The following is a 27,646-nucleotide window of genomic DNA, read 5'->3' as shown; positions in this document are numbered from 1 at the left end:
TCTCTACCCACGGATACCACAGTCTATGGATTTGGAGGGAAGAAACCTCTAAGAAAGCATTTCTGTGGCTTCAGGCTCCAAGCACAGCATGGCCCTGGGCCAGTCAGCTCTGAGTTAACTGCCCCACTTGGAGACCTCAGCCCCCAGAAAGGCTCCAGAGCCTGTTTAGCCATGTTAGGATGAATTTTTTTATTTTGAAATCTTCTTTTGTGGCTGTATCTTGTAGCCAACAAAGGTCTGTCTAGTCAAAGCTATGGTTTTTCCAGTAGTCATATATGGATGTGAGAGTTGGACTATAAAGAAAGCTGAGCGCCAAAGAATTGATGCTTTTCAACTGTGGTGTTGGAGAAGGCTCTTGAGAGTCCCTTGGACTGCAAGGAGTTCCAACCAGTCCCTCCTAAAGGAAATCAGTCCTGAATATTCACTGGAAGGACTAATGCTGAGGCTGAAGCTCCTATACTTTGGCCACCTGATGCAAAGAACTGACTCATTGAAAAAGCCCCTGATGCTGGGAAAGGTTGAAGGCAGGAGGAGAAAGCAGAAGGATGAGATGGTTGGATGGCATCACTGACTCAATGGACATGGGTTTGAGTAAACTCCAGGAGTTAGTGATGGACAGGGAGGCCTGGCGTGCTGCAGTCCATGGGGTCGCAAAGAGTCGGACACAACTGAGCAACTGAACGGAACTGAACTTACAGCTTGTGGGATCTCAGTTCCCCAACCAGGGATTGAACGCAGGACCCAGCAGTGAAAACCTGGAGTCCTAACCACTGAGCCACCAAGTGGTGATTAAGTCACTAAGTTGTATCTGACTCTTGTGACCCTATGGTGGGCTGTAGCCCACCAGGCTCCTCTGTCCATGGGATTTCCCAGGCAAGAATACTGGAGTAGGCTGCCCTTGCTTTCTCCAGAGGATCTTCCCAACCCAGGGATCAGACCCGGGTCTCCTGCATTGCAGGAGGATTCTTTACTGACTGGACCACCAGGGAAGCCCTTGGGCCACCAGAGAAACCCTCTGTTTTGAAATAATTACAGAAGCTGTCTTTAAAACAGTGCAAAGAACCCCTGTACACTGTATGATGCAGTCACTAGTTGCTAGCATTTTGCTACATCCTCATCACTTTATTTCCAAGAATGACTTTAGTTGCAGACATGATGTTGCTTCACCCTCAAATTCTTCAGCCTGTATTTAAAAACAAGGGTGCTCTTTCCTATTATAGCACAATTCTCAAAATCCAGAGGCACAAAACTGTTATCTAGTATATCCATTTTATCGATGGTCCCAGTCATTCTCACTATGGCAATTCTCCTCCACTCTATGGGATCTGGTCCAGGAACAAACTTGCTTTTTGTTGTCCTCTTTAACCTCCTTCAGTCTTTTCGTCTCTCATGACCCTGAGAGCTTTGCAGCACCTAGGCCAGTGGTTTTGTAACTAACCTGGTCCAATTTAATCAATTTAATCAATAGAAACTGATGAGGAATTCAGGGAAGGGTTAATGGGGACTTCTATGGCAGCAGTGGGGAGGGGAACAAGAAACAGGTGCCCAAAAGCTGGAGGGCTGGTTCCTTAAATACAGTGAAGGTGGGGGCAAATCTGCGGATGGAGCTGGAGGGGTGTCTTAGGTGGTCTGCCCACCCCTTTGGTGGTGCTGTATGCGGGAATCGTGTGCTTTCTGCTCCTGGCACCTCGGAGGTGACAGTTTGTGGCCTTGAAGATGTGCTGTGTGCTCATTCGTGTCTGACTTTCTGTGACCCCACGGACTGTAGCCCACCAGGCTCCTCTGTCCATGGGGCTTTCCAGGCAAGAATACTAGAGTGGGTTGCCATTTCCTCCTCCAGGGGATCTTCCCGACCCAGGGATGGAACCCACATTCTTGCGTCTCCTTCACTGACAGGCAGGTTCTTTACCACTAGTGCCACCTGGAAAGTACCAGTAATGAGTGAGTGAGTGAGTGGCTCAGTCATATCCAGCTCTTTTCGACCCCATGGACTGTAGCCTGCCAGTCTCCTTTTTCCATGGAATTCTCTAGGCAAGAATACTGGAATGGGAAGCTGGTCCCCCTCCAGGGGACCTTCCCAACCCAGGGATCGAACCCAGGTCTCTCACACTGCAGGCAGATTCTTTACCATCTGAGCCAGCAGGGAAGCCCATGTGGCCTTTCGATACCTTATTGTTCATAATTACCCTGACTGCGTTTCGTCCCTTCTTGTTGCTTGTTTAGTCGCTAAGTCATGTCTGACTCTGCAATCGAGTGGACTGCAGCATGCCAGGCTTCCCTGTCCTTCACCATTTCCGGGAGCTTACTTACTCATGTCCATCAAGCTGGTGATGCCCTCCAACCATCCCATCCTCTGTTGCCCCCTTCTCCTCCTGCTCTCAATCTTTTCCAGCATCAGGGTCTTTTCCGATGAGTCGACGCTTCCCATCAGGTGGCCAAAGTATTAGTCCCTTACAGTTCCTTTTATTCTGTTGCTCAAGGAGACAGTTTTCCGGGGGCACTTGCAAGCCCTCTGGTGGGGGTCGGGGTGGTCTCAGGTCCCGACCTGTCTCAGTTTTAGCCAACAACCCACATTTTAAACATGTTTCCCGGGTGATTCTAATGCCCTCTCTGATCTGAGAACCACCACCCAGAAAGGTCTTCCTGTTTGAGCCCAGAGTCCTGCTGCTGTCAAGGAGGCAGGAAAATATGACTGGGCCCGCCTCTTACTCACCAGGGTCCCCACACCTGGCTCAGTGCCTGCGACCCAGTAGGGCTCAGTAAAGATGAGACCTGGGAGGTGTGCAGACCAGGGGCTCCAGCCCAGCTATGCCATGGAGTGGCTGGGGCAACGGCCCAGCCTTTCCAGCCTCACTCTCCCCATTTGTAACCTCAGCGTGGGGGTGGAGGCTTGCAGCTTCAAAGCTTGTTTGTTGACCCTTGGAAGGTTGAGCCCGGGCACCCCTTTCCTCCCGCACTGGGAGCTGGACCTCCAATGTCAGTCAGTCACTCGAATTCATCAAACGTAAACAAACTTTATGTAAATTCATTGACAGGGACTATGACTTGCTTCTGACTGATGGAATTTGGCAAAGATGATGGGAAGTCATTTCCTTGATTAGGTTACATCATACAAGGCTCCCTCTTAGAGGACTGGAAATTCTCCTTGCTGGCTTGAACTGAGCTGCCATGCTGGGGAGGCCCATGTGGCCAGCCTCTGGGGTCTACAAATGGCTTCCAGCTCACAGCCCACAGAATCTGGGGCCCTCAGTTGGGGCGGGAGGGCAAGCAGGCACCAGGCCCCAGAATCCGTGTGCAAAACAGCATTGGTCTCCCCACATACAGACGTGAAACAGGTTCTATTTTAGAACACAGATATATTTTCTAAAACGTCTTTCTTGATTCCATGTCTGGCCCAGACACACCAGGCTAAGCCAACACCGAGGGCGGGGCCTCTGCAGCCTGTGGATGGGTCTGTCTGCGCTCACTGTGACTAAGAAGCTCTGCAGGGAGAAAGGGGGGACGGCGGGTGGGGGGCAGTTCTCTCACACCAGGTCCTGCGTCAGGAAGACTTTCAGCAGAGGTGGAAGGGCCACCCTGACCTCTGCAGCGCCCCCAGCTGGTTCACCAGCATGGGATGAGGGGCCCAGTGGCTGGGTCCTTAGCCTCAACTACAGGTGTTTCTTCCCCTTTCCTCCTCTGGACCCTGAACTCCCCATTTCCAAATCCTTCCTTTCCAGGACCTGTGGATCGTCCTCTTCATCTCACTGAGGGAAGGTCTGGCCCTCAACCTCTGATCTTGTCCCACACGCCTGAAAATTGAGGGGCTTGCTTTCCCACCAGTTCTGTAATTTGCCGACTGCATCCCAAAGGCAGCCAAAGTGTGAGGTGCTGATTGCTGTTGTCTGAGTCTTGCGACCCTATGGACCGTAGCCCACCAGGTGCCTCTGTCCATGGGATTCTCCAGGCAAGAATACTGGAGGGGGTAGCCATTCCATCTCCGGGTGAACTTCCCAATCCAGGGATCGAACCCAGTTCTCCTGCATTGCAGGCAGATTCTTTACTGTCTGAGCCACCAGGGAAGCCCAAAGGCAACCAGGTCTCCTCATATTTCCACCTAAGCTTTGCCCCAGGGCTGCCAACCTCCAGGGAGGGACTAGAACTCTGCTGGGAAAGAGCCGCCACACTCGGGCCTTGCGAGTGCTAATCCAAACAAGCACACTGAATCCGTCTCCACTCCATCTCTCCCCCAAGAGTGAGACCAGGCTGATGCTGTACCCACACGTGCAGCTGGGAGACTGGCCGGCGACTGTAGGAGCCGAAGTTCAGCCACACAGGAGGGTGTGAGGTCAAATAACACAGTGATGGAGACCCCGCTGACTGCTGGTTTACAGGGCAGAGTCGGGTTCCTGCTTCTCCTGAGTCCTAGAGCCACTATGTGACCTGTCCCCAGTGCAGACGGGAGCTATGGCAGGTCACTGCTGTGGGGGGGTGGGGGTGGGGGCTAGGATGCTTCTGATGGTCTGATGACTCGGACCCTGCCCAAGCAGCTAGAAACCAGAGAAGCGAAGTCTCAGAGCACGAGGCTCCTCACAGAAAAGGCAACACACAGGTCCGCTGCACTTCGCAGTCAGCCCTGGAAGGTCGACAGGTCTGCTCAGCTGCCGTCTCCAGGTGGGAAATACAACCAAGATGAACGTGATGCCCTGTTTCAACCACCAATCGAGACGTTCCACATTCCCTTGCCCCGACTAAAGGGGCACAGTGGCCTCTCAAGGTTTCTGGCAAAAACTGGCTACAGTGAAAGGTGTTTTCAAAGGACTGCCAAAGGTTTTAAAGAGACTGTTAGTGCTGAACTTTAAAAAGTTGCCCTTCATCAAGAATCAATTTACCTAGAAGTTCAAGTCTCTTCTGTGTCCTTTTCAAAATCCTGAGGCAGGGGGGTGGTGGAGGGTGGGTGGGGAGCAACAGTGGTCTCAGGAAAAGGGCTTTGCAATGGTGAAAGAAATCTTTTCTAAATAGGCTTATTCAAAAAGCAAGCCTGGCAGTGACCAAAACAACTACTGTCTGCAAAATGGATTTCTTTCCCAGGGAGAGAGTTCCCAAGTTTTATAACCAGAGGGTATTTTGTGATTATTGTATTTTCCTCACATGATTATAAGCTGGAGCAAGGCTGGAAACCCTGGAGGGTCCTGACCACAAAGTGCCAATAGTCCAGTCACCTGTTGGGGCCAGATGCCAAATTCAAAGGGGCTCCACGATGCCAGACCCATCTACTTCCCACCTCGCAGATTCCCAGAAGGGATGAGACACCAACAGACCTGGGGGACAATCCCTCCCCACACAAACGAACAGAACACTCACTTGGGGAACTCAAGTGTGATGCTTGCTTTTAAAGTTTATTGACAACTGTTTGGTCCCAACACACAAAACAGCACTTGAACCACAAAAGAAGTGTTCAAACAAAGTAGACAGTTGAGAAAAACATCTCTTCCCCCAAAATCAATTCAAAACAAACAGTGCAAGATGGGAAAGGGGGTTTTGGTGGTAACTTGTCTTCTTTTTTTCTTTTAAACAGATAAATCTGATATATTCTTTCCACCCAGAAATAAAGTATTTCATTGTCTTAATTCTCATACGTCATTTTGTCACATCAATTAAGCCTCTAGATAAAAAAATAGATAGCAACTGGACTGGCCGTTGCGGAGCACATCACAGACACCATGAGCTTTGCACATCTTCAAACGGTGGCTGTTAAGAGTCATGCACACGTCCCAGGCTCCTGGCGACTTCCGTGAACGGTTCGACCACACCCACACGACAGCGCACAACTCCAGTCTCTTCTTCGTCTGGTGCCCAAAGAAGCTGCTCTTTGAGGCTTTTCCAAGTGACTTGTAATGGTGCCTTGGGCATTTTTTAAAGTCCACTTTCTCTACCTTCAAGCAAAACTAAAGTCCACATGTGCAAATTCAGCCTTACGAAATCTTAGAATAAGGCCACTGATGTTCTCAACACCATCTTTATCATTATGTTTAAAAGCTTTCTAAAAAAAAGTGCACCTCTGCATTTTACTGACTGTCACACTATGTCTGTAGAGGACATGCCTTCGGGAAGACTGAGTGCCACGATGCCTACAAGGCTTTCCCAGGGCCGCTCCACCTTGGTCGGGGCTGTGTGCTGAGAACTGGGAATCGTTGGCTTCATTGAAAAGATTTGGGGAACAAAAAATCTTACTTGTAAAAAATCTCTCAAGAGCCCTTAATTTGTGGCATTTTATCAAAATGCTGGCTATGAAATCAGAGCCCATTTTCTGGCTTTCTAGAAGTTACAAAATAGAATCATTTCCCCAAAAGAAACCACCTAACTAGTGGAAGACCTTATGCCCACAGGTTTTTTCCTGCTCTATGAATGAATCCGCCTTTTTGCCCAACAAATACAACCCATTGTAAATGTCAGGTTTCTCCAGGAGGCGTAAGAGGCCGCCAGTCTCCGGATGCCTCAGCCACCTCAAGGCGAAGGTCACTCCACAGGGCAGTGCTCCCTCAAAGGCTGGCTTTCCATAAATGCCAACATCAGACACCAAAATAAACCCAAACAAACCCAAACATGCTTCCAACAGCGAGAAGTAACAGTAAAAGCAGACGCTATTAAAAGACACTGAGTTAACAGACACAAACACGCGCATACAAAGCTTCCCAGCTATCAAAACCAGCTTTAAAATTACGAATACAAGGTTAAGTTGATCAACCTTGGCCTTCCTATGTATAGATAGAATTTCTGTCTCTTCCTAGTGGAAAGAGCATCGATACCATTCCTGTCAAAAGCACCTCCCTCCTCACCTCTGATTTGTAATTTATGCATTTGATGCATATTCTAGAAAATCAGACTCTCTTCCCAACGCTGCCTTTCGACACACAATAATGTGTGTTGGAATTCAAATGCTGACTTTAAATTCATGACACCAAGACCATCTTCTTTTCCTTAACCTAATCCATGTCAAACTGGAACTTAACATAAAAGGGAAGCTTAAAACATCTTTGACTTTCTAGAAAGCTCAATGGAACCCCAAAGTGGAAACATTTTTAAAAATTTGAGATGAAGCCACATTTGTCAACTACAGACATAGTTAAATAAAAAAACAAGGCACGCTTACAAGTCACATGGAAGCCAGGAGCCTTCACATCCAACCAGGACATACACTCCTCCTGCCTTGCCCACCCTTCTTCAGTAAGTGATCGCGCAGGATCACTGAACAGACTTTTGCTTCATCACCGTCTCATGCATTTGATTAATACTGTCTGAACACATCAGTAAACACAGGCTTAGAGACTACGTTATGCTACATGTAAGATTCTACCACTGGCGTGGCTTGATGGAAGTAAGACCACTTCCTGCGAGCTGAGTTCTCCCTGCTGTCTTCTTACGGAACACCATTCATTATACTTCATAATAATTAAGAAAAATTTGTTAAAATATATTAAGGATTCTTTAACAAATGCCAAGATATTTTTTTTTCCCAAACAAGTGGGGGAGAAAAAGAAAAGAAAGAAAAACTTCAGCTTAAAGCTGCATTCAATGTAAAAGAAACAAAACATACGGAATATGTCTAAAAATGAAATAACTGGCTTCTAGGGGGAAAACAGAAAAGGTTGTGTTTTTTTCAACCTGCTTTTGTGTGCAGAATCAGACAGTGTTTTCCCATCCTAATTCTATGTTCAAATGAGACTCAAAGCTTGGTTATAGGTGCAAAGGAAAAGTTGGCTGCCAATTTTACTCTATTTTTGGGTTGCTTTTTGGCTGGGCTTTCCATGGGGTCCTTGCTGAGCAGCGACTCTGGGGTTTCTGAGGAGGGGCTGGGAGGCGCTGGGACAGCTGCTGAGACACCAGGTGAGCTGGGATCAGGGGGCAGGTTTTCGTTCTTTATTGGTACTGGAATTTCAATTTTCTCTTCTTGGTTTAAAATCATAATTTCTGTAAACACAGGAAAGCAAAACATATTCAGTTCTAGCACCTGCCAGCAGTACTGGTTTTCAGTTCCTCTCATTTCTCAAAAAATTAATTCCTGATCGTCACGCACATGGTCTAATTTACACGTTAGCTCTGTGGCCAATACCAGGTATCACATAAGTCAGGTATTTAAAAATTGCGTCTCTGCTCTTCCTTGAATTACAAAACTTCAGAGACCATCATTTTCGGCTACAAATCAACAGGCCGTCCGTGGTTTAAAAGCCCTTTTTTTCTGCTTTCTCTGCCCATTCATTCTCTGTCAGGTAGTGAAGGACCCAGAAAGCCACATGTGACCTAAAGACTTTCAGACCAGAAGGGCCCTGGTACCAAGGAGCCCTGGCTCATTCCCCTGCTCCAAAGGGATCTAAGGTGGGGGAGGCAGGCACACAGGCAGGCAGAGGTAAGGGGAGAACCACACGGCGTCAGAAATACCCTCAGAAATCCAGGAAGAAGGACTTCCCTGGGGGTCCAGGGGTTGAGAATCCACCTGGCACTGCAAGGGACACAGGTTTGATCCCTTGCTCGGGGAACTGGGATCTCATGTGCCGTGGAGCTCCCGGGCCCATGCACCACAACTAGAGTCCAGGCACCGCAATAAAGGATCCCGCACGATGCAGTGAAGATCCCACATGCCATGACTAAGACCCGACACAGCCAAATACATACACAAATATGTATTTTTTAAACTCCAAGAAGAGAAGCAGCCCACTTTTCCTGCAGCGTCCAAAGACTACCTTTCTCTGGTTGAGCCACAAGTACTAATGATTAGCCTGCTGTGTGGACAGAGCCACACCACGTGGAAGAGATGTGTCCTGTGCCCCGGGCTCCCACTGTGTGTGCAAGATGCTCCCACACCGGAGGCTCACAGAGGCCCAAAGTGACGGCAGGGATGCAGAGCCTCGGCTCAGCTCTCAGGCTGACACTCTTGGGGGAAAAATGATGGACAAACCTGTCAACACCACTCGAGACTATTTCTCTCCCCATCACACGAGGATGGCTGAACTCAGTACACTAAACACACCAAGGCTACACCCATGGAAGAGCCACCATCAATTTCCTATCAAGTCTAGGCTTGTAGGGACATCACCCCTGCCGTCGCCACAGCCCAGGTCCACTCAGCAGCCAAGGAGGTTCACGTCTCCCTACCCATCCTCCAGACAAACAGCCTCTTTCAGGTTCTTTCTCTGGGCGACAGGGCCAGAGACTGGTAAGAAGACTGAGGCCTGTGGTCAGCAGCAGGGTTGTCTCCTGGACAGCAGTGTCAGCAGAGCAGGCAAGGACCCGTCACGACAGAGGAGGCGACGGGGAAAGGCCCTCCTTGACACGGCAGGCAGGCCGGCCTCTCGGGGGCTGGCGATAGGGCACGAAGATGAGAGGCCGGGGCTCCAGTCCTGGCTCTGCCCCTTCCTGGCCGGGCACCCTGGGGCCCAGGCCACCCCTGCCTGCGCCACAAGCTGGGGTTCAAGATGCAGATGCCCCCTCCCTCCCCTACTCACAGCCCCCTGGAGCCCCACGACCCTCTGAGACCTTGGGCTCTGGTGACGGGTAGGGGTTGCCCCTAGAGCTGCTGCACTTTACGAAGTGGGGAGCACAGCCGAGGAGACCCCCACGTGCTGCTCCGTGGGCTCCCCGCCCGGGCCCAGCTGCAGTGCCCTCAACACCACTGTCGTGCCCTGGCCTGCTGCTTCGCCAGCACCTCAGGCTGTGAGCCCAGCCTGCAGGAAAGCTGACAGAAGGGTCTGGAGTAATCCTCACAGGGATTTTTGTGCCTGCAAAGGTAGTGGCTCCCTACTTCCATCACACAGTTAACGTCTTTGCGGGAAGTGTCTGCTGTCTGACTAAAGCCACGAGAGCCCGATCCCCAAGGGACGCAGTGTCTCCCACCTGAAGGCTCCTGAGGATGCTCCTCAAACCAGATGAGATCGGCAGCCTGGGGAACGACGGGATCCGGCCTCAGCTGCGGGGACGGCAGGCAGGAGGGGACGGGCGCGCACAGAAGGTCCACCGGGGAGTCGTCGGTCAGGCGCAGCAGCTCCTGCTCCACAGGATGGGGCCCTGGGGGAGGCGGGCGGGGGCGGGGGGAGGTCTGCTCAGGACCAGGCGGCTGTGGTCCATGCCCAAGGCGCGCCTTCTCCCTGACTCCCTGAGTTCAGGACGTACTCAAGAACGCCAGGTTTCTTTTTTTTTTAAAACACAACCCATTAACAGAAAGGTCTGAGTCCTCTCTCTAGTAAGTGAAAATGCTGCAGCCAGGATCGCCCGATTTGTGTTCTTATGAACAGCAAAGGACAATTTAAAAGCCCATTGCAAGTCCTTGGAAGGAGCAAATGTTCAGGATTGGAGGACTCGGGTCCCAGTTCTGTCGCTGCCTCGCTGCATGCTCTCAGGTAAGCTGCCATTTCTGGAATTTCCATTCTTGGTTAGGATGGAGGTGACTGCTGGAGGCTGTGCTAACAGCCTGAGAGGACGAGCACATCCGGGGGCTTTGTAGAACTGTAAAATGCTAGAGCCGATCACCCGATCAACACAGAGCACAGCAGCGCTTCTAACTATTTAAAACGACTTGCAGAGCCCTAAGATAAAGTGGCAATGGGCGCAGAAGTCAAGTGAGCAGATCCCTATCTTGTACACAGGGAGGGCCACATAAAGTCGGGGCGCCTCGATGGCGCGCCTCAGTAACACTAGTGCATTCCTCTCAGCTCTTTCCCGGGGAAGTCCTGCGATTAAGACCCCCGACACAACTTCAGTCAGGGGTCGGGCTCCGCAGCCCCCTCCCCGCCAGCCCTTGACCATAGCTTTCTGTGTCCTTGCCCTGGCCACTCTTGGCAAGAACCTTGGGAAGTGAATTTGGAGGAATCCCCTCACCCCTGATATCTCATCAAGCTCCTCATCCCACCCCACCCCCAACCTCTGAGGTCTAAGAACCCTCCCAGGTCAGCCGGAATCCTCCGAGCCAGACATCTTCTCTTGAGTTTCCCAGTCACCAACGCCCTGGCTCTGCTCCTTGACTGTAAGCCTCACTTGTCCCTGCCTGCAGAGCTAAGCTCCATCTCCCTTTCCGAGGGCAGCAGAGTTGATCCCACTGCAACTGTCTTTAAGTACTTTAACAAGCATCAGAATCGCTTTTAACATCTGAACAGGGCTGCCATACTGTCCGAACAGGGGCTACCAACAGCCTTCAAGAGCCTTAACTGGTCAACCATCAAACACAGGCCAGTTTTTTCTGTTATTAACCAAACACCAGACTCCTTTGAAAAATGTACCAACACTTCCCTTTAAAGAATGAAGATGACCCTGCTGTTGTCCTTTCCCCTGACCCACTCTGACTCCACCCCAAGCCACGTCCTGGAGACGTCACCAGAGTTTTCCCTCTCTCACCGTCGCCACCCACTCCGAGTCTGAGTTCCGAGGCTGGGGGAGACTCGGGCACCTCCAGGATGCGCTCGGGAGCTGAGGGCTGGGTCTCATGACTGGCAGGGGAAAGACCGAGTGAACTCACGCGACCTGGAGGACAGAAAACACCCATCAGAAGGGGAGCAGGTGACAGACCTGGGGCTTGTGAAGGGGGGCAAGGATGGGGCGTACTTACTTTTCATGTCATTTTTTAATACTACAATTCTCTTATGACCATGTCCTTTTATCCAGACGACCTGCACACAAGACATACTACTGGTTATGAAGTGGAAAAGGAGGAAAAATAAACCCTGAAGTTATATGTCTGGTAACATAAACATATTAGGATTTAAAAAGTAAATTAATGTCACAAAAAATTTTGTTTTAAAGCAACAGAGGATGGAGACACACGCCCCTTATAAAAAGCTGTGTTGTCTTAGAAATCATGAGACTTGGTTTTACTCCTTATGGCTCTTAAAGACATCACCTCCCAAATACCAGCTCTGGTACATAAATGAAGTTGGTTCTCATGCGGGAGCTCTTATCAGCTTTTCCAGATACTATGTTCACCTTAAAAAGAATGAATGGCTCCCTCATGCCTCTCAAGCTAAAGCTCACTAAACCTAAAACAAAGACCCCTACCTAACCATGCTGCCGCCACCTCTGCCAAGAAAGGGGCAGCAGTGGCCCGTGGCTCCCAGCATTCCCCTCACATGCTTCTGTCACCAAGCCCCTCACCTCGCTCTCCAGCTGTCTCAGCCTCACGTCCTTTCCCACTTCAAATGCCAGGCTCCTCCTCCCCTCCTGGTTCTCTCCACTCCTCCACGGACAGCACCCCTAGGCTCCTCTGCTCTCCCCACAGAGTCCCTGCCCCCGTAACCGAGCTCTTACTCTGCGGTGAGGCACCCACTGGCCCCCTCACTTCTCACTGCCCTGCACCTGTTCACAATGCCCGCCCCTCCTCTCTTCATTACGTGGTTAATCAGCTTCTGCACATCGTCAGGACTCCGCTCTGGGATCCCCATGCCTGGTCTTCCTCCAATGAATTTAACAAAGGTTTACAGAATGAAGAAGAAACACTAAAAGCATTTTTCTGGGGGGGGCTAACAGTATGTATGTTTTGAAAGGACTGGTTCAAAACGCCTGCCTTTTCATTCTGTCCAACAGAGGACACCCTTCAAGAAACTCAGAAAACACCCACCTGCGGGATGGCTCCTAGCAGCTCCTCCACGCTACTGAAGCCGTATGTCTTGGGCTGCAGTGCTTCTCCCACATACTTGGTATAGGCCATGGAAAATTCATGAAGGAAAAGCTGCTGGTAGTGGTAAGTATGAAGCAAAGACCGAACGTTCTTGGCAAACAAATACAGACTTGTGAGCTTCACACACTCCTCTGTCTTGTCATTAGTAAAAACCTGGCCCAGGAGAAAATAGCAGTATGAGAAACTTCCAGAGTGACAGGTCCTGCCTTCTGGGAAAGAGGGTCTCTGAGACTAAAGAGAGACTCCAAGTCAAACTTGAGAATGGGTCATAAGCCAGGGAGAAGGGGAGCCTGCTTCAAGGATCTCCTCCAAGAGAGGACTACAGCCTTGAGCAACTCTAATTCTGTCTGCAGGTCTCTGGCAGCAGACGTGTGAAGAAATGGTGTCAGAAAGCAAGGAAACTGGTAAACTCAGTGAAAGGAGGCAGTGAGGAGGGAGAGCTGACCCGCAGGTGGACAGAGCGGCAGCAGACAGTGGGGACTGAGGCCACCGACACTCATCTCCCCAGGACACTGGGATGCAGGCGACGACTTCAGTGTCCTTTCAACAGCAAAAGCACAAAACTCTTCTGTCCTCAAGAAATGAACTAAATCTCTTTACGTAAGACTTTCAGTCTTTAACACGCCCTCCCTGGAGATCTCTGAGAGAAGGGATCTTTCCCAGCCTTAGCTGGCCATGGGAAGCCTTTTGTCCTGAAATGCCGTACAACTAGTGGTCATATATGAGTTCATACTTGTTCTGATGTGTGCGCTCAGTGTCCAACTCTTTTGTGACCCCTTGGACTGTGGACCACCAGGCTCCTCTGTCCACGCAATTCTGCAGGCAAGAGCGGGTTGCCATTTCCTACTCTCGGGGATCTTCCTGACCCAGGAATTGAACCCATCTCTCTTGCCCTTCCTGAACTAGTAGGCTGATTCTTTACCACGAGCGCCACCTAGGAAGCCCTAGGTGTCCTTTCCAGACAGGAAATTCACAAGAGTGTGGGTTTATAGCCATGGGGGCTGAGGAGAGGGACACCCAGAGCAGGGGGAATTCTTGTTAAACTGATCTAACAGAAATCTTGCAGAAGGCAGGCTAGGATGATCAAATAACAATGGCAGGGAAGTTCTCTCCAAACTGAGCGAGAGGGCCCATCAAGGAAGAATACCAAGGACACGGTGTGGTCTAGAAGGTGGTCAAGGGAGCTTGATTAATGTTTGCCCAAGGAGAGAGCTTTTAAATTATTTAATTATCAATCACGTGGCTATATGGTAACAATCATTTTCTTACACTGCTGATTTAGTTAACATCCTAGCTAGAATCAGTTTCTTGGGGGACTATATTAGGTTTCTGGTATTAAAGTTACTTTAGGTTCATAAAATAAGTAGTGTGCTTCCTATCTTTTTTTTTTCCAGGTGACCTGGAAGAGGTTTTTAAAAGGATGGAGTTATTTGTTCTTTAGGTGAGCTGAAACTCAGTTCTTAACCCATCTAGTTCTGGTGCCTTTGGGGTTTGGGGGGTTTTCTTTGGCCATACGGTGGGGCATGCAAGGATCATACTTTTCCTGACCACGCCCCCTGCAGTGGAAGATCAGAGCCCTAACCACTGGACTGCCGGGGAAGTCCCCCTGGTGCCTTTTGTCAGTAGTAAAATTTCAGTGATCTTCAGTCTCAAAAATTTGTGTTAACTGGTCTAAGTTTTAACTTCTTAAAAATCTGGAGTCAATTTGATCTTTTTACTGGGATCTTACTTATTTCTCCTAGGAAGTAAGTAACCACCTGGTGACCATCCAGTCAACCTTCCTTTCTGACCTGCATCTGATTGGTAAGTGACTTGAAGCCATCATATAAGCCACCTAATTCAGAAAGCGGTGGCAGCAGCAGCATCCAGCCCAACACAGGAAAAGGCACCTCAGTCCAAGGGGCCAGAGGCTGGGGCTCTCATCCCCGCTTGTCACTTGCTTGGGCAGGATGCCTGCCCCTGCCAGGGCCTCTGCTCATCTGTAAAACGACCAATCAGCCTAATCTGGACCATTCCGTGATCGAGAGATACCCGATAGAGTGACTTTCATACGGCAGCTCCAGAATAATTACCATTCATACCTCAACTAGGTAAGGCAGACTCTTCAGAAGTTCGGTCAAGGTCATGAACCCGTATTCACAGGGGTTGAGAGGAGTGCTGTGGGTGCTTTCATAGTGTCTCTTGAGCTCATCGACAGAAAGGTGGGTGGCTCCCTCCCAAGACATCAACAACACCAGCAGCTGGGCAGTGAGAGCACGCAGAGACTTGCGGTTGATCAGCTGAATCTGTTTGCCAGATTCCATATCAGCAACCTGGGGGAAACAAGAATGCACCCTCTTCAGGACTCGAGAGATGGCCTGAGTCACACCCTCTTCATCTAGTTTCAGACTGGCAAGTGAGACCATCAGAGGAAGATCCATTTTTCTGCAAAACTGAAGTACAGTGAACGGGTTTGCTGCACATTCTTGGGGACCCCAGACCAACACTATGGACCAACTGCAGAACTTGTTCTCTCCTGCCCTGCTAGTCGATAATCGGAAACACCCATGGATTCCACCACTCCTCCAAGAAGAGACCGGCCCGCTGACATCCACTGGCACAAGTTTATGGATTGAGGGTTGGTGTTCTCAGGGAGCAGGGGGTGGTGAGACTGCAGTGACCCTCCACAGAGTTGCTCTACATTTGACTCGCCCTCAACGGTGTGTCCCAGGGACCGGACACAGGAGGTGACAGAAGGCCTTCTCTGCCCAAAGGCAAGCAGCATTCTTCTAGTCCATCAGGAATGAAAAAACAGCTGGTGCTTTCACGTCTGACTGTATGTCTACTTTACAATTTTTTTTTTCAGATTCTCAAGGAGATAAAGGGTTTACCTGATTCACTGCACAGGGAGGGAAACCTGGTCAAAGAGACACAGGTTATCATTTGGGGACCAAATAGCACGTGAAGAAACACGCATTTGGTGACTGAGACCTGCAGACCTTGGCTCGGGGAGAGTCTGGGATGTGAGTCACGCCTGGAGTGAAAACAGGCAGAGCTCCAGGACGCACACTGCTCAGGCACGGGCAGGCGAACCACTGCCCACCAGGCTGGCTGTTTTCCCCTTTAGCTGATGTCCAGCCAGCACCACGGTCAAGATCAGAGGCATTGGTCCCTCAGAGGCAGAGCACGGGGGCAGCACTTGACGAGCCAGTCCAATAGCAGTGTGTCTCTGGTGCCAACACCCACCTGGAGATGGGACAGGAGGCTGGTGGGTGGACTCTGACTCCAACACTGTGGTTATGGATTCAGATTCAGAACTGCAGATTGCCTCCGCAGACCTGGGGTTTAATCAATCAACAGATCCAAGTCTAGGGGACTCCGAGGCATCTTCTTAGATTATCTGGTCAGATCATTACTAAGGATTCCTGACATAGGCTACACCCTGGAATCACCTAGTGAGCTTATCAAAAATGCCAAGGCTGAAAACATACCTGGCCTTATTCTCTAAGAATCGTAGAGGGCTTGGCATTTCTCAGAAGCCCCCAGGACACCGCCGAGCGCAGCTGGGGCGGCATGAGCTGCGGCCATCTTTCCCCGCTTCACCACTCCGCCCCAACGCCCCAGCTGCTGGCCCTCCTTCATCACGGTTGGTGGTCATGGCTTAGGGTCTTCGGTCCACTGAAGACCACCACTGCCATCACCCTGAGCAAACGAACACTTGGGGGCCTGTGTCTCACACCAGGGCTTTCAGTTTCTCCATGTTCTCATCTCCAAAGACATACTCTTCTACTCTGTTCCACTCCAGACCCCAACCCAGGCCACACTGGAGACCTTATCACTGCCCACCTCCGGAATCACTCATTCAACCACCCCCGCCCACCCCACACACATGCATCCTGCATCCAAGGGCAGGGAGGCTGGAGCCGACACCGGAGTGGGAGACAGGAAAGCAATGTGAATGCTGAACTCTGACGTTTCTTCAGCTCTGCCAGCACAGACTCCTATTTCATCCTGGTTCAGGAGCCCTCACCTTGCTTCACTTTGCTCTTTTATCCATCTTGGCACTGATGGGCCATTACCTCACTAACATTCTTGTCAATACTCTACACTCCTCTGTCCCTAGGCCTTTTCATTGCACCCCTCTGGCAAGATCCCACCTTGAACCTTCTCCCCCTCTCTGAGCAGCTGCGCTCACCTTGCACGTAACAGAGAACAGCTCTCAGAAGGGAACTCCCTCCTTGGCCTGGTGACACACACCAAACTCGCCCAGATCTGCAGCTGCCCCACCCCTCTTCCCTTCTGTCAAAATACTAACCTCAGAGCTATGCCTCCCTCCACGGAAAGCCAACGCCCACAATTCCGGCCTCCTCGGGACCCTCACCCCGTCACCCCTTCTCTCCTAAGTCAGTCTCTCTCAGGCCGCTCCGCCGTGGCAGCTCTCAAACACGCCAAGCCTTCCAGACTGGAAAGAAGACCGGCCCCTGAGTTCTCACTGGCTCACTCAGTACTGCGGTCTCGCACTCTTCTCCATCACAGGCAAACATGCCAAAAAGCTGTCAGTTACCTGCTGCCGATTTCGTGCCTCCTCACTGCTCAGCCCAATCCGTGTGGCTTCCGTCTCATGTCACCTTGACGCTGCGCCTGCTCCAGCCGGCGGCACGTTGACCTGCCTGCACTCAGGCTGGCCCCAAGCTCGTGGGAGTCCTGCCACACCCGCCCTCTCTCGGGAGCACGTGGAGGTGCTGCCACCAGCCCTCCTCCTTGGCCTTGGCCATTCCCTCCTCCAGACTCCTTTCTGTTCTCAGCTGCTGCCTCCCTGCCTCCCGTGAAGGGTCTTCCTCCTCTAACTGCCCGGCACAGAAACAGACTCCTCCCACAGCTGTGACTGGGGCAGCCGCTACTCCACACGTTTTCCTTCCATTTCTTCCTCCTGCAGGGAGTTTTCTTGGTTCTGTGACAAGGGCAGCCTGCAAACCGTCCGGCCGCTCTGCCCAGGGCAGAAGGGTTGACACAGCACAGGCTGGGGAGGAAGAGGCAGCCACCCTCTCTAATTCAGCCTCACCAGCACCCAGGCAACTATGAGCCCCAGACTGCTCCTAAATCTACTCTGTAAGTTCAGAAGGAAGTGCTATAGAACAGAAAGTAACACACATTGGAAAGCAAAACTATACTCCCAGTGAAAATTAAAAAGAAAAAAAAAAAAGCCTATCAGGGAGATGGATCTTAAAAAAATAAAGAACCCGGAAAGGAGAAGAGAGCTGTGATTTCAGTCTCCCCAAAACTTTGTAGACAAAGATCTGTGTAGAAGGATCCAACTTCAGGTCAGCAGGACCGAGACACCTGAGAGTAAACACCCTGGGATACACGGGTGACTGCATCGGTTCACAGATGTTACTTTGGGGAGGCTGCTAATAGACCTACTAAGCCAATCCCAAAAATCCAACCCACCAGACCTAAGTTATGTCTTATGACCCAATAAGGTATTAACAACACAGAACATGTTGCAAAACAGTAGTAAGCAGCGCAAGGTGTAAATACCGAAACACTAAATCACATGCAACTATCCCAATGAGGATTATACCACCACAAATCTCACTCTGTGAAAGAAAATAATCCCGGTACCTTTACAACATGGCAGAGTTTCTGTGTTAAAGCTGAAACTGAACTGACGTCATAGTCTTGGAGACGAAATGTGTAACCAAAAGTCTTAGCATACTCCTTAAGCAGATCTGTCATCATGAGGCAGTTATCTTTTTGGGACCGAAGGAGTTTAACGAACTGGGCAGCTAGTGCTTTGAATCGTTCAACTTCTGTCAAAGTGAGAATCTTCTCTTCTCCACATTCCAATACCTTGGAAAACACAGGAGGAGGAAAGGGAGAATGTTCACGGGATAAACTGGCAAGAAAATATATACAATCAAGAACTAAGAAGCACTTCTGTCTAGTTTCAGTTTTGCAAGGTTAGAAAGTTCTGGAAATTGGTTGCACAACATGAGGATATCTAACACTGCTGAACTGTACTCTTAAAAACAGACAGGTAATGTGTATTTTATCACACACAAAACTTTTTTAAGCACTGTGTGGGTCAAAAATGGTTGATAGCAGGGACTTCCTCAGTGGTCCAGAGGTTAAGACACCACACTTTCCAAGCAGGGAATGCGAATGTGATCCCTGGCTGGGGAACTAAGATCCCACACGCTGCACGTCGCAGCCAAAACAAGTGTGCATGCTCAGTTGTGCAAATTTTCGTCCTATTTTATAACTGCCACTTCCAAGGCAAAAAGGCCTGGATTTTCCTTTATTCTCCCCATACTGTTCTGAAAGATAGAATTTCTTCACTTACTTGTAAAATATCAGGTATGGCTTCAAAAAGTTCAAGTAGTTTGGTAAAACCATAGTATGCAAGTTTGCACTGCCGGCCGAAGTGGTGATGGTAAGAGGGGATGAACTTATTAAAGGGCATCCGGAAATGGGGTTGGTGCCGCAGCAAATCCACGACGTCTTTGGAGAACTGTTTTGTCCTTTCTATTTCATCCTGAGTACGTTCTTAAAAAACAAACCAAACAAAAAACCCATAAACCACAATCATCTTTGACACATTTGTATTCTCATTATTAGTGTGGTTAGTCCTATGCATTAGACTATAAGAGATACCATCTTTGCCTTCCAAACACGACCTAAAACACTCTCTTCTCTCTTTCCAGACGGTTTTCAAATTTGATCTAGGGCAGAACACCAGGAAGCCATGATACACACACGCTCACATACACAGCTATGTGACTTCATCTCACAAGCTAGAAATAATTTCTCTAGCCCCTCCGCCTCCCCACACCCACTCCATATACATGAACATGACACACAAACATATCTCTGTACTTTTGTAATCTAAAATTATTGTATTAAATCACACTTTCAAATATTCACGTGCTTTGTTTATTTACCTGCTCTTCAGTTAAAACTGCTAGCAGCAACAGGTACCAAAAATTTGATAAAAATACAGGGGAGAAATGTTTAGATGTATGTTTCTATTAAATTTTAAATGAGGATTCTAGAAACACTGACCATAGTCATTTTAGCTTTGGAACACTATGACGTCATGGACTTCAGTGTCCTGCAAGAGCACAGTTTAAGAATGTTCCACAGATCAACATGCGTGGAAGAACATGACTGTACACAGATTTAATTTTTCTTAGTTCCCATCTCAGACCTCAGCTCAACGAGCAAAATGTGAAAGATGAAACTTTCATTTGTGTCTTTTTCCTTCTCAGGTGTGCAGAGGAAAACATCTTAAGAGTGAAAAATCAGACAAGCAGCAGCCAGGTAGCTGACTCAGGCGGGTAATTACAGCAGAAGCAGCCACAGACAGGCTTAAGGAGACATTTTCTTAAAGTGCTGGTTATGCTCCCCTTTTCCCTTAGAGTGAATTCTGAAAAAACAGCCTGCTTTTCTTCTCAACAAGTGCCTTCCCCTACTCTGAAGAAGCTAGGATCCACTGGCTGGCAGTACAGAGTTCACACTGCACTTTCCATGGCATCTCCAGGAACCACAAGGAGCGGGTGAGAGCATCCCTGTGTGGTTCCCGGTCATGGTAACCACTGAGACGGACAACCTCCTTCCAGCAAATCTAAGGCACGTACCTCTTCTGGGGATACAAATCATTGCTTCGCTATCTTGTTGGGACAAGCAGATGGTGGTGTCTGGGATCTCTGATATGATATCAATCAACTCACAAACACCATATTCAGTGACATCCCAGTCCTTTGAGAAACACCTAGGTTTTAATCATGGAGATGGGTGAAGAATGAGAAGCAGTACTTGCCAAAGTCACTTAAGTTTTTCCCAAAGAATGCTGAATGAAAAACTTAGAGCATTATTCTTAAATTCGGAAGAACAAGTGTCTTAAAATATCTGCTTTTATTTTTTTCTTTTCTCAACTCACCAATGATAAGCCTGTGCGAATTCTTTCACAATGACTTGTTTGCTGGCTTGGGATTTGAGAAGTTTGAGTAGATCCTGAGTAAAGCGCTTCACCTGGGCCCTGTGGGTAAGGGTCAGCAGACGTTTGGAGCCCATTCCAAGAATCTGCAAACCAGACGCTTGGGTTATTTACACTCCTAAGACCTTGGCAGAGCCTGACTCTCTTTTTGATGGCTCGTGCTCTCTCTCCTGTTACCGCCCTCAGGGTACAAATCCTTCTGTATGATATCGGCACTTTGAAACACAGGTAGATAAACGAAGTGTGGGTGTCAGAATGAACAACTGCTCACATGCCTGGGATCCCTTTTTTTTCCTTGCACACTCTTTCCTAAACAGTCACATGTTATCAGCCTGGGCAACTGATTTTGTCTCTAAAAGACAGCTCAAATTTTGCAGGCCTTGTTTACAAGTGGGAAGCTATTATCACACTGTAGGTTAATAGGCAAAGACTCCTTAGGAAGCACTGGCAGGCTCCAGTCCAATAACTGGTCTTGAACTCCTTCATGAGAAAAGCCAGCCCGTGTTACAGCAGCTCCTATGGAAGAGTTAGAGAGGACTGTGCTAGGAGGAAGGAGGGCAGTCTATAGAGGTGAGAAGAAAAGTACTCCTTAGTGCACTTAAGAGTTCCTTTTAGTTGAAAACTCACAGCTTTCTAAACAACTGAGAAGACACACACGTGTATAAAGAAAGTTTTTACGGGATGCTCTGCTCTGAGCTGACTTCTTAGGAATTAAGTTACCAGCTACCCTGTTTCTTTGGCAGAGAGAGTCAAAGCCACAGAGGGACACTTCCACTGCTAAACAAACGAGCGCTCAGCACTCCTTACCTGCAACACGTGAGGCACTGCTTCTAACAACTCGATCAGCTTGGAATAGCCATAGTCCGACACCCGGCACTGCTTTGCAAAATGATGATGGTAAGATGGGATGAAGTTACTGATCGGTATGACACAGGATGGTTGGTTCTTCAACAGATCGATCACTTCTCTACTGAACTGGATCAGCTGGGGGTTACCCACAGGACTTTTAGAACGCAGAAGCCAAGGGTCTAATACATATTCGGGGAGAAAACAGGAACGTGCAAAAGACATAAAGCATGACTGCAGCCGCAGAAAGAAATAACTGACCTTGCGTTCCCTGTGTGAACTCAATAATGACAGTGCATAAGACCAAAGAGCTGTGTCACTTCCCCGCTGCTGAACTCAGGTCCTATATAACCAACAGGACAGCCCAGCTCCTTTACAGACTGGCCAATGCTTTCCCACTGCTTCTGGAAGTCAAGTCGCCAAAGTGAAGCGTACTTCAACGCAGTGAGAACTTAAAAGAGAGAAGAGTAGTATGGCAAAGGCCAACACAACACTGTGAAGCAATTTTCCTTCAGTTAAAAATAAATTTAGTTTCGGAAAAAAAATTGGGATTCCAAATAAATTAATTTCAGTTAAAAAAAGGGAAGAGTAGATAGGAAGTTTTCAGCTTAAATGGTTGTATGTCAAAGAACCATTTGTGACGTCGTTACCAACACACTTGCCCACAGAAACAAAGTTATAAATGGTCGTTAAGCAGGTAGCCCAGAAGGGCCTAAGGAACCCAGAGAGGGGCTGCAAATGTTGCCCAGATCACCACGGAAAGCAATGATGCAGAACTAGCATGAGATAAAACTAAGAAACAGGTTTTCGAATTTATCTTGAATGTCCATGTAATTAAGACACTGATTATTTTATTTACAGAAGTATAAATGATCAGACGGAAGCCCTTATAAGGGACTAGTGGGCTGATGACACAGGAGAACGGAGGAAGGAAACAGCATACCACCGGGACCCGGAGGGTGTACGCCTGAGGGGAAAGGCTGGGAGAGGCTTCGGTACAAACAGCTCCCTCCTTATCCTGACCTTTCTTCCTACAGGGAAGGGGCAGGGCAAGGTGGGAGCTGACGAGGAGGCAGTTTTGGGGGCCGAGGTAACAGTGCTGTGCTTGGGTAACAGGATCAGACACCTGCAGCTCAGGGGTTGCTGAAGCCCAGAATCTCATGCATCTCCCAGATCAAAGGTCCTGGTCCCTGACTTAAGAGTTAAATCTATTTTTGCATTGATCAAAGTCAAAAACGTCGATCAGAATAAATTGCTGGAGTAAATATTCAGAGATAATTCCTTCAAAGATCTGCAACGATTTTTAAAAGGCAAGCCAAACAAGCTTTACAAAATTAGATAACTAGAGAAGATTTGTTAACTGTGGAATCTGGGTTTAAGAAAACATTAAAAAAAAAAATAATTTATGCTGTTACTTTCCAAAGTCTAGTTCTGACAAACCGTCAGCACTCTGGAGTTTTTAAAAGATCAAAGGAAACAACCATGCTGCTTTATGATGGGCAAACAGTGCTGCTATTTGAGAGAAAGGCCAGCAGCCTGTACTGCAGTAGACCGTGGCTTCAAAGGACCAAACACCTGAAACCTACCTGTGTTTGGAGGCGGGGGCTTGTTGTGAATCCACTTAACTACTTTGACGCCATTCTGTGCGGTGGCGATGTTCACACCTGGCACGCAGGTGATGAGGTGTTCCAAGGGGACACCCCCGCCTCGGTTTTCCTGCACTATTTCCAGTTCACCAAACTCTGCGGCGTAACAATCTGGAAAACTGAAGTGGGGCAGGGAAAAAGGTTAATTAAAATAATGAAAACACAGAGCCCCTGGCAAACGGACTGCTGCTTTTAACACATCCATTAATAAATAATTTCTGCTAAGATGCCCATGGTCTGGCTTTGAAAGTTCAAATGAAGCCCTACAGAAGTGATCACTGTCTCTCTTTGATGCATTCTGATGGTACCAAAAATTCCATGCAGTTTTCTAGCAGAGGGGGTTAAAAGTAAGGTAACCAGGTTCCAAGTTCAAGCTCCTCTAAACATATTGGTTCAGTGGCTTTACAGCAACTTGCTACCATGTTGGCCCCTCTCTTAAGCCTACCATGTGGCCCATGATGTGGTTAAACAGACTACTGAAGAATACTTTTCTCCCTTAAATGTTGAAATCTACAACTATTTGAGACTGTGCACGCTCACAGTACTTTTGCACAGCACTTCCAACCATCTCTTCTCTGTGGAGGAGAATCTGCCCCACGCATGCTGATGTTTCTAAAATTCAGCACAAACATGAAATGTTCTTGTTGAAATATCAAGTGAATGAATCCCATGTTAGATACACTTTGACTACAAGTGGTAGCCAAAAACATTAGGCTGAAGCCTGGTACAGTGCGTGCTCTGGGACAGGCACAGGCAGAGGGTAGACTTTCTAGAAAGAGGAGAAGGAAGGCATCACAATGGCTTTGACAGTCACCTTAATAAAGGCACGGTGCCCTCGTGTGTCTGCAGAAGACTATGGACCTGGGGCGCAAACGTCTTCAGGGAGAGAATCACAAAAGGAATCTTGTAAGAGTCTGGATCGAATTCATGCTCACTGCAGAAAAGAGAACAGAAACAGAGAGCTGACATTTCTCAGTGGCCTAAGATGTTCCCAAGGTAACTCTAACAGAGGCTCCACGACCTTTTCCAGAATGACTGTTTCTCAAAGGAAATGGGTAACATACCTGAAATCCTTGTTGGGACAGTGCTGCCTGCAGACAGGCTCGTGATATTCTAACTCTTCGAATATAATTGGGCTGCAGTTTGTTGAGGAGCCGTCGTGAGACTGGGAAGACCCCAAGGGGCTCTGGCGGGCCTGACTGCTGGGTAAGAGACACACCAGCCTGCCATTTCCTTGTTCACGGATTGCAACCGTGTCTGTTAGTTTATACAGATCTGACACATTCAACCTGTGTCCAAACCTAGAAACAAGGAAAGAGAGAGAGACGCTGACTTAAAGAGAATATTTTTCTTCCAATTGTAGAGAAATGCCTGACCTGTTTAGATAAAGCTCTGTAACCAAGAATGGATCCCTGTCTCTTCGAAAGGTGAAACTGGGATAATTCTACTATAAATTCGTTCACCATCAAACCAGTAACACTCAGCACTCCTTGCAATCATCCTGGGCCCACTGCCCATTACAGTGATTATATGTATTATTCGGTACATACTCTCCGACCCCATAGTCTCTGTAAATGCCTCACCGAAATTTATGATGGAAAACTATCTGCTATAACCCCTGTCAATTTGGCCTCCGCTTCAGTTCCAATTACCTCTCACCATCTCTGCGCCCCTCCCTCAGAGGTATTCCCCTTTCCAGCTACTGCGCACGTCCACGATGCTTCAGTCTCCTGATCTACACTAGACTGGACTCCCCAGTCACCACTGACTTGTGCCTTTCATACCTGGAACACAAAGGCGTGGGATCTGAAGGCAGACAGATGTGAGTTCAAATCCTGATTCTCCCTGTAAGACCTTAGTCAAGTTATACAACCAACCTACACCTCAGTTTGCCCATCTGTAAAACGGGGCAACAATCCCTACATCATGAAGTTGATATGGGGATGACACATGGTATATATGCAGAAAGCTCAGCACACAGTACGTACTTGTTCAATGTTACCTGCTCTAATGGTCTCCTCCCAGTGCCCTGTCTACGTGCTCAGATCTCCCTGCAAACGTCAGTCTTAAGTGTGGTCCCCACCCCCCAACACTGCCCCGCTCCACAGAAGCCCAGTCTCCTCGGTGCTCTATCTGCAGCGCTTGCATCTCCTCTGAAATGGAAACACCTGGTCTCTCGAGAGCCGCCTCTGCTGTTTCACCGTCCAGTCTGCCACCCTGTTCCCTCCAGGATCTTCTCCACAGGACTCTTTGGTATCAGCTTCCAAGTCACCACAGGCTGCCTCCTCCTCCGCTTCAAACCTCGCACCACTTTCTCAGGCTGTCCCCACTCCCTGAGAGCACTCTGGCCTCTGGGCTCCCGCTGGCTTCCAGGCCCTAGTGGCATTCCACCCCGTTCTGCCCTCTCTCTGGCTTTCCTCCCATTCCTCTGAACTGATCTGCTCCCAGGTCTTCCAAGACCATCTTTAGGCAAACAACTGCCGTAGCTTCAGAGCTGACTTCTTTCTTGAAGGAGACTCCACATGTGTAGAAGAGCCCCTGAACTCTCTTCCCAGACATTCCAATTGCTCCCTAAATCTTGGATACCCAAAGCTAAGATTAAAAACTTACTATACCTCCTAAACAAGCTTTATTTCTTTTCTATTCCAGTTTAACCATATAACCTTTCCCTCAGTCAATTGGGGCAAAACACTCAGAATCAAACTGACCTCTACTTTTTACCTTGCCTGCTACATAAAACTAGTTACTAAGCCCTATTTCACCGGCACCTGAAACTTCTGTGGTGTCTAGTTCCTCTGTTCTGACAGTGCCTGGTTAGAGCCGCGACTGGTCCCCACGTTCCATGTCCCCCTCTCCCCCAGTTCCATTCATTCCAGCTCAGACACCGTTCCTGCCTGAAGCCTTCCCACCACACCTCCCCTCCCGCTCCTTTCTCTGACATTTCAGTGGCTCCCACCACCCATGCGATCGATCATGGCCAAGCTCCTGGTTCCTTGCACCCTCTGTAACCTCAAGACATTTTCTCCTTTGTAAGGACAGTTTTCTTTGTTCTATACAATAAATGGTGACTGTCTTTTTCCCTTTCAGACACACACCCTGCCCCAAAAAATGGGCTGTCTTCCCAGCTCTGCACCCTCCAGAGCCTTTTGTTCCACTGGGATTTGCTGCGTGTCTGCTGAGCACTGAGCACCGAAGACTCAGTATTACGTCTGATCCAGTGCCTGCTGTCCCAGAGCTTACAGTCAACAAGGTGCCTGAAAATGTTCACTCAATGAATAACAGAACAAATCAGCCAAGTGGAAAAAATACAAGTACAGCTTTAGGGACTGAGGTCTAAATTTACTAAAAATAAAAGACGTTTTTAAAATGTGTGTTTTTAAGACTGGACTTTCAATCTGAACACCACTGTCTTGGTCTTACTTCCTCCCCTGGCTCCCCCAGTGTAAATCGCCCATCAGCACTGGCTGAATCAATGAAAACAACAACCATCACTTACTTTTTTTCATAGATATCTGTAAATTTAAAAAGAGGCAGACAACAGGCGGGAGCATCCTGAAGAATGGACATTGTTTCTGCGCTGCAAGAAAAACGGTTAGCCCATTAGAAAACAGATGTCTTCCTCTCTGTTCCAAATTGTTTTTAAAAACAAGAGTTCATTAACACAATCTATACACAAAATAAATACTCTCATTTATTCTCAGAGTTTGAGCTTCCAGAAAAACTTAAAGGAATGGACTTTAGGAACACGGCAATTAAAGAATATTTAATCATACACTGGGATTTTATCAGACTCAAGCAGAGCTTTCCACACCTGTGTATCTGAAAGCAAAGGGCAGATGAGCCTGTCTCCTGCCACGGTGTAGTTCTCTCAGAGAGATGGGGGAGGACTCTCTACAGCTGAAGATATACAACTGAATACACATAAGAGCAACTGGCTCTGAGCCATAGGATTATGGATGATTCTTCTGTCCCCAGCTTCTTTTATGTTCCTAAAATTTTCAAATTTTCCTCAATGAGTATTATTTTTATTCGACAAAATAAAAAAATAACTTAAAATAATGGTGAAGTTTTGACTTGTATACTTTGTGAAATGATTACCACAATCAGTTAAGTGAACATCCATCATCTCATCAAGATACAAAATAAAAGAATGTTCCCCCTTGTGATGAGAGCTCTTGATATACTCTCCTAACAACTTTCATGCATGACAGCGGTGTTAACGGTATTAATCATGTTGTACATTACATTCCTAGTACTTGGGTTATCTTATAACTGGAAGTTTGTACCTTTTGATCACCTTCATTCAATTACTCCCCACCCCCCACCTCTAGTAACTACAAAGCTAATCACTTTTTTCTGTAAGTTTGCTTGTTGTTTTGAAGTATAACTGACTGGTTACTGGTGCACAAATCATTATGCTGTACACCTAAAACATAAATAGTGCTCTACGTCAAAAGCATATCATGAATAAAACCATCACCAGACTCCTAAGATTAATCTAATTATAATGTAGATGTATGAGGCTGGGTGTTTATTTGA

General features: G+C 48.2%; 1 protein-coding gene across 2 annotated transcripts in view; it reads right to left on the bottom strand.

The window, feature by feature from the left end:
- Positions 1-5,364: 5,364 nt before the first annotated feature.
- MARF1 (meiosis regulator and mRNA stability factor 1) overlaps positions 5,365-27,646 on the bottom strand; it is a 39,630-nt gene continuing 17,348 nt past the window's right edge. The window contains exons 13-27 of one of the 2 annotated variants that reach the window (XM_052662403.1): positions 26,604-26,684; positions 24,172-24,408; positions 23,922-24,041; positions 23,048-23,226; positions 21,423-21,643; positions 20,559-20,701; positions 20,257-20,390; positions 18,963-19,165; positions 18,242-18,469; positions 14,722-14,952; positions 12,581-12,793; positions 11,576-11,636; positions 11,365-11,490; positions 9,871-10,041; positions 5,365-7,950 (exon numbers count right to left, since the gene is read on the bottom strand). In XM_052662403.1, coding sequence (XP_052518363.1) covers positions 7,706-7,950; positions 9,871-10,041; positions 11,365-11,490; positions 11,576-11,636; positions 12,581-12,793; positions 14,722-14,952; positions 18,242-18,469; positions 18,963-19,165; positions 20,257-20,390; positions 20,559-20,701; positions 21,423-21,643; positions 23,048-23,226; positions 23,922-24,041; positions 24,172-24,408; positions 26,604-26,684 — 2,593 coding nt within the window. In that variant the 3' untranslated portion in view covers positions 5,365-7,705. The remainder of the gene's footprint in view (positions 7,951-9,870; positions 10,042-11,364; positions 11,491-11,575; positions 11,637-12,580; positions 12,794-14,721; positions 14,953-18,241; positions 18,470-18,962; positions 19,166-20,256; positions 20,391-20,558; positions 20,702-21,422; positions 21,644-23,047; positions 23,227-23,921; positions 24,042-24,171; positions 24,409-26,603; positions 26,685-27,646) is intronic. The other variant, XM_052662405.1, reaches the window with a different exon arrangement.

Source organism: Budorcas taxicolor, chromosome 2 (assembly GCF_023091745.1).
Source record: "Budorcas taxicolor isolate Tak-1 chromosome 2, Takin1.1, whole genome shotgun sequence".
NCBI classification, from domain to species: domain Eukaryota; kingdom Metazoa; phylum Chordata; class Mammalia; order Artiodactyla; family Bovidae; genus Budorcas; species Budorcas taxicolor.
Note: the sequence above shows the minus strand (reverse complement) of the source record. Positions and strands in the feature narration are given on the sequence as shown.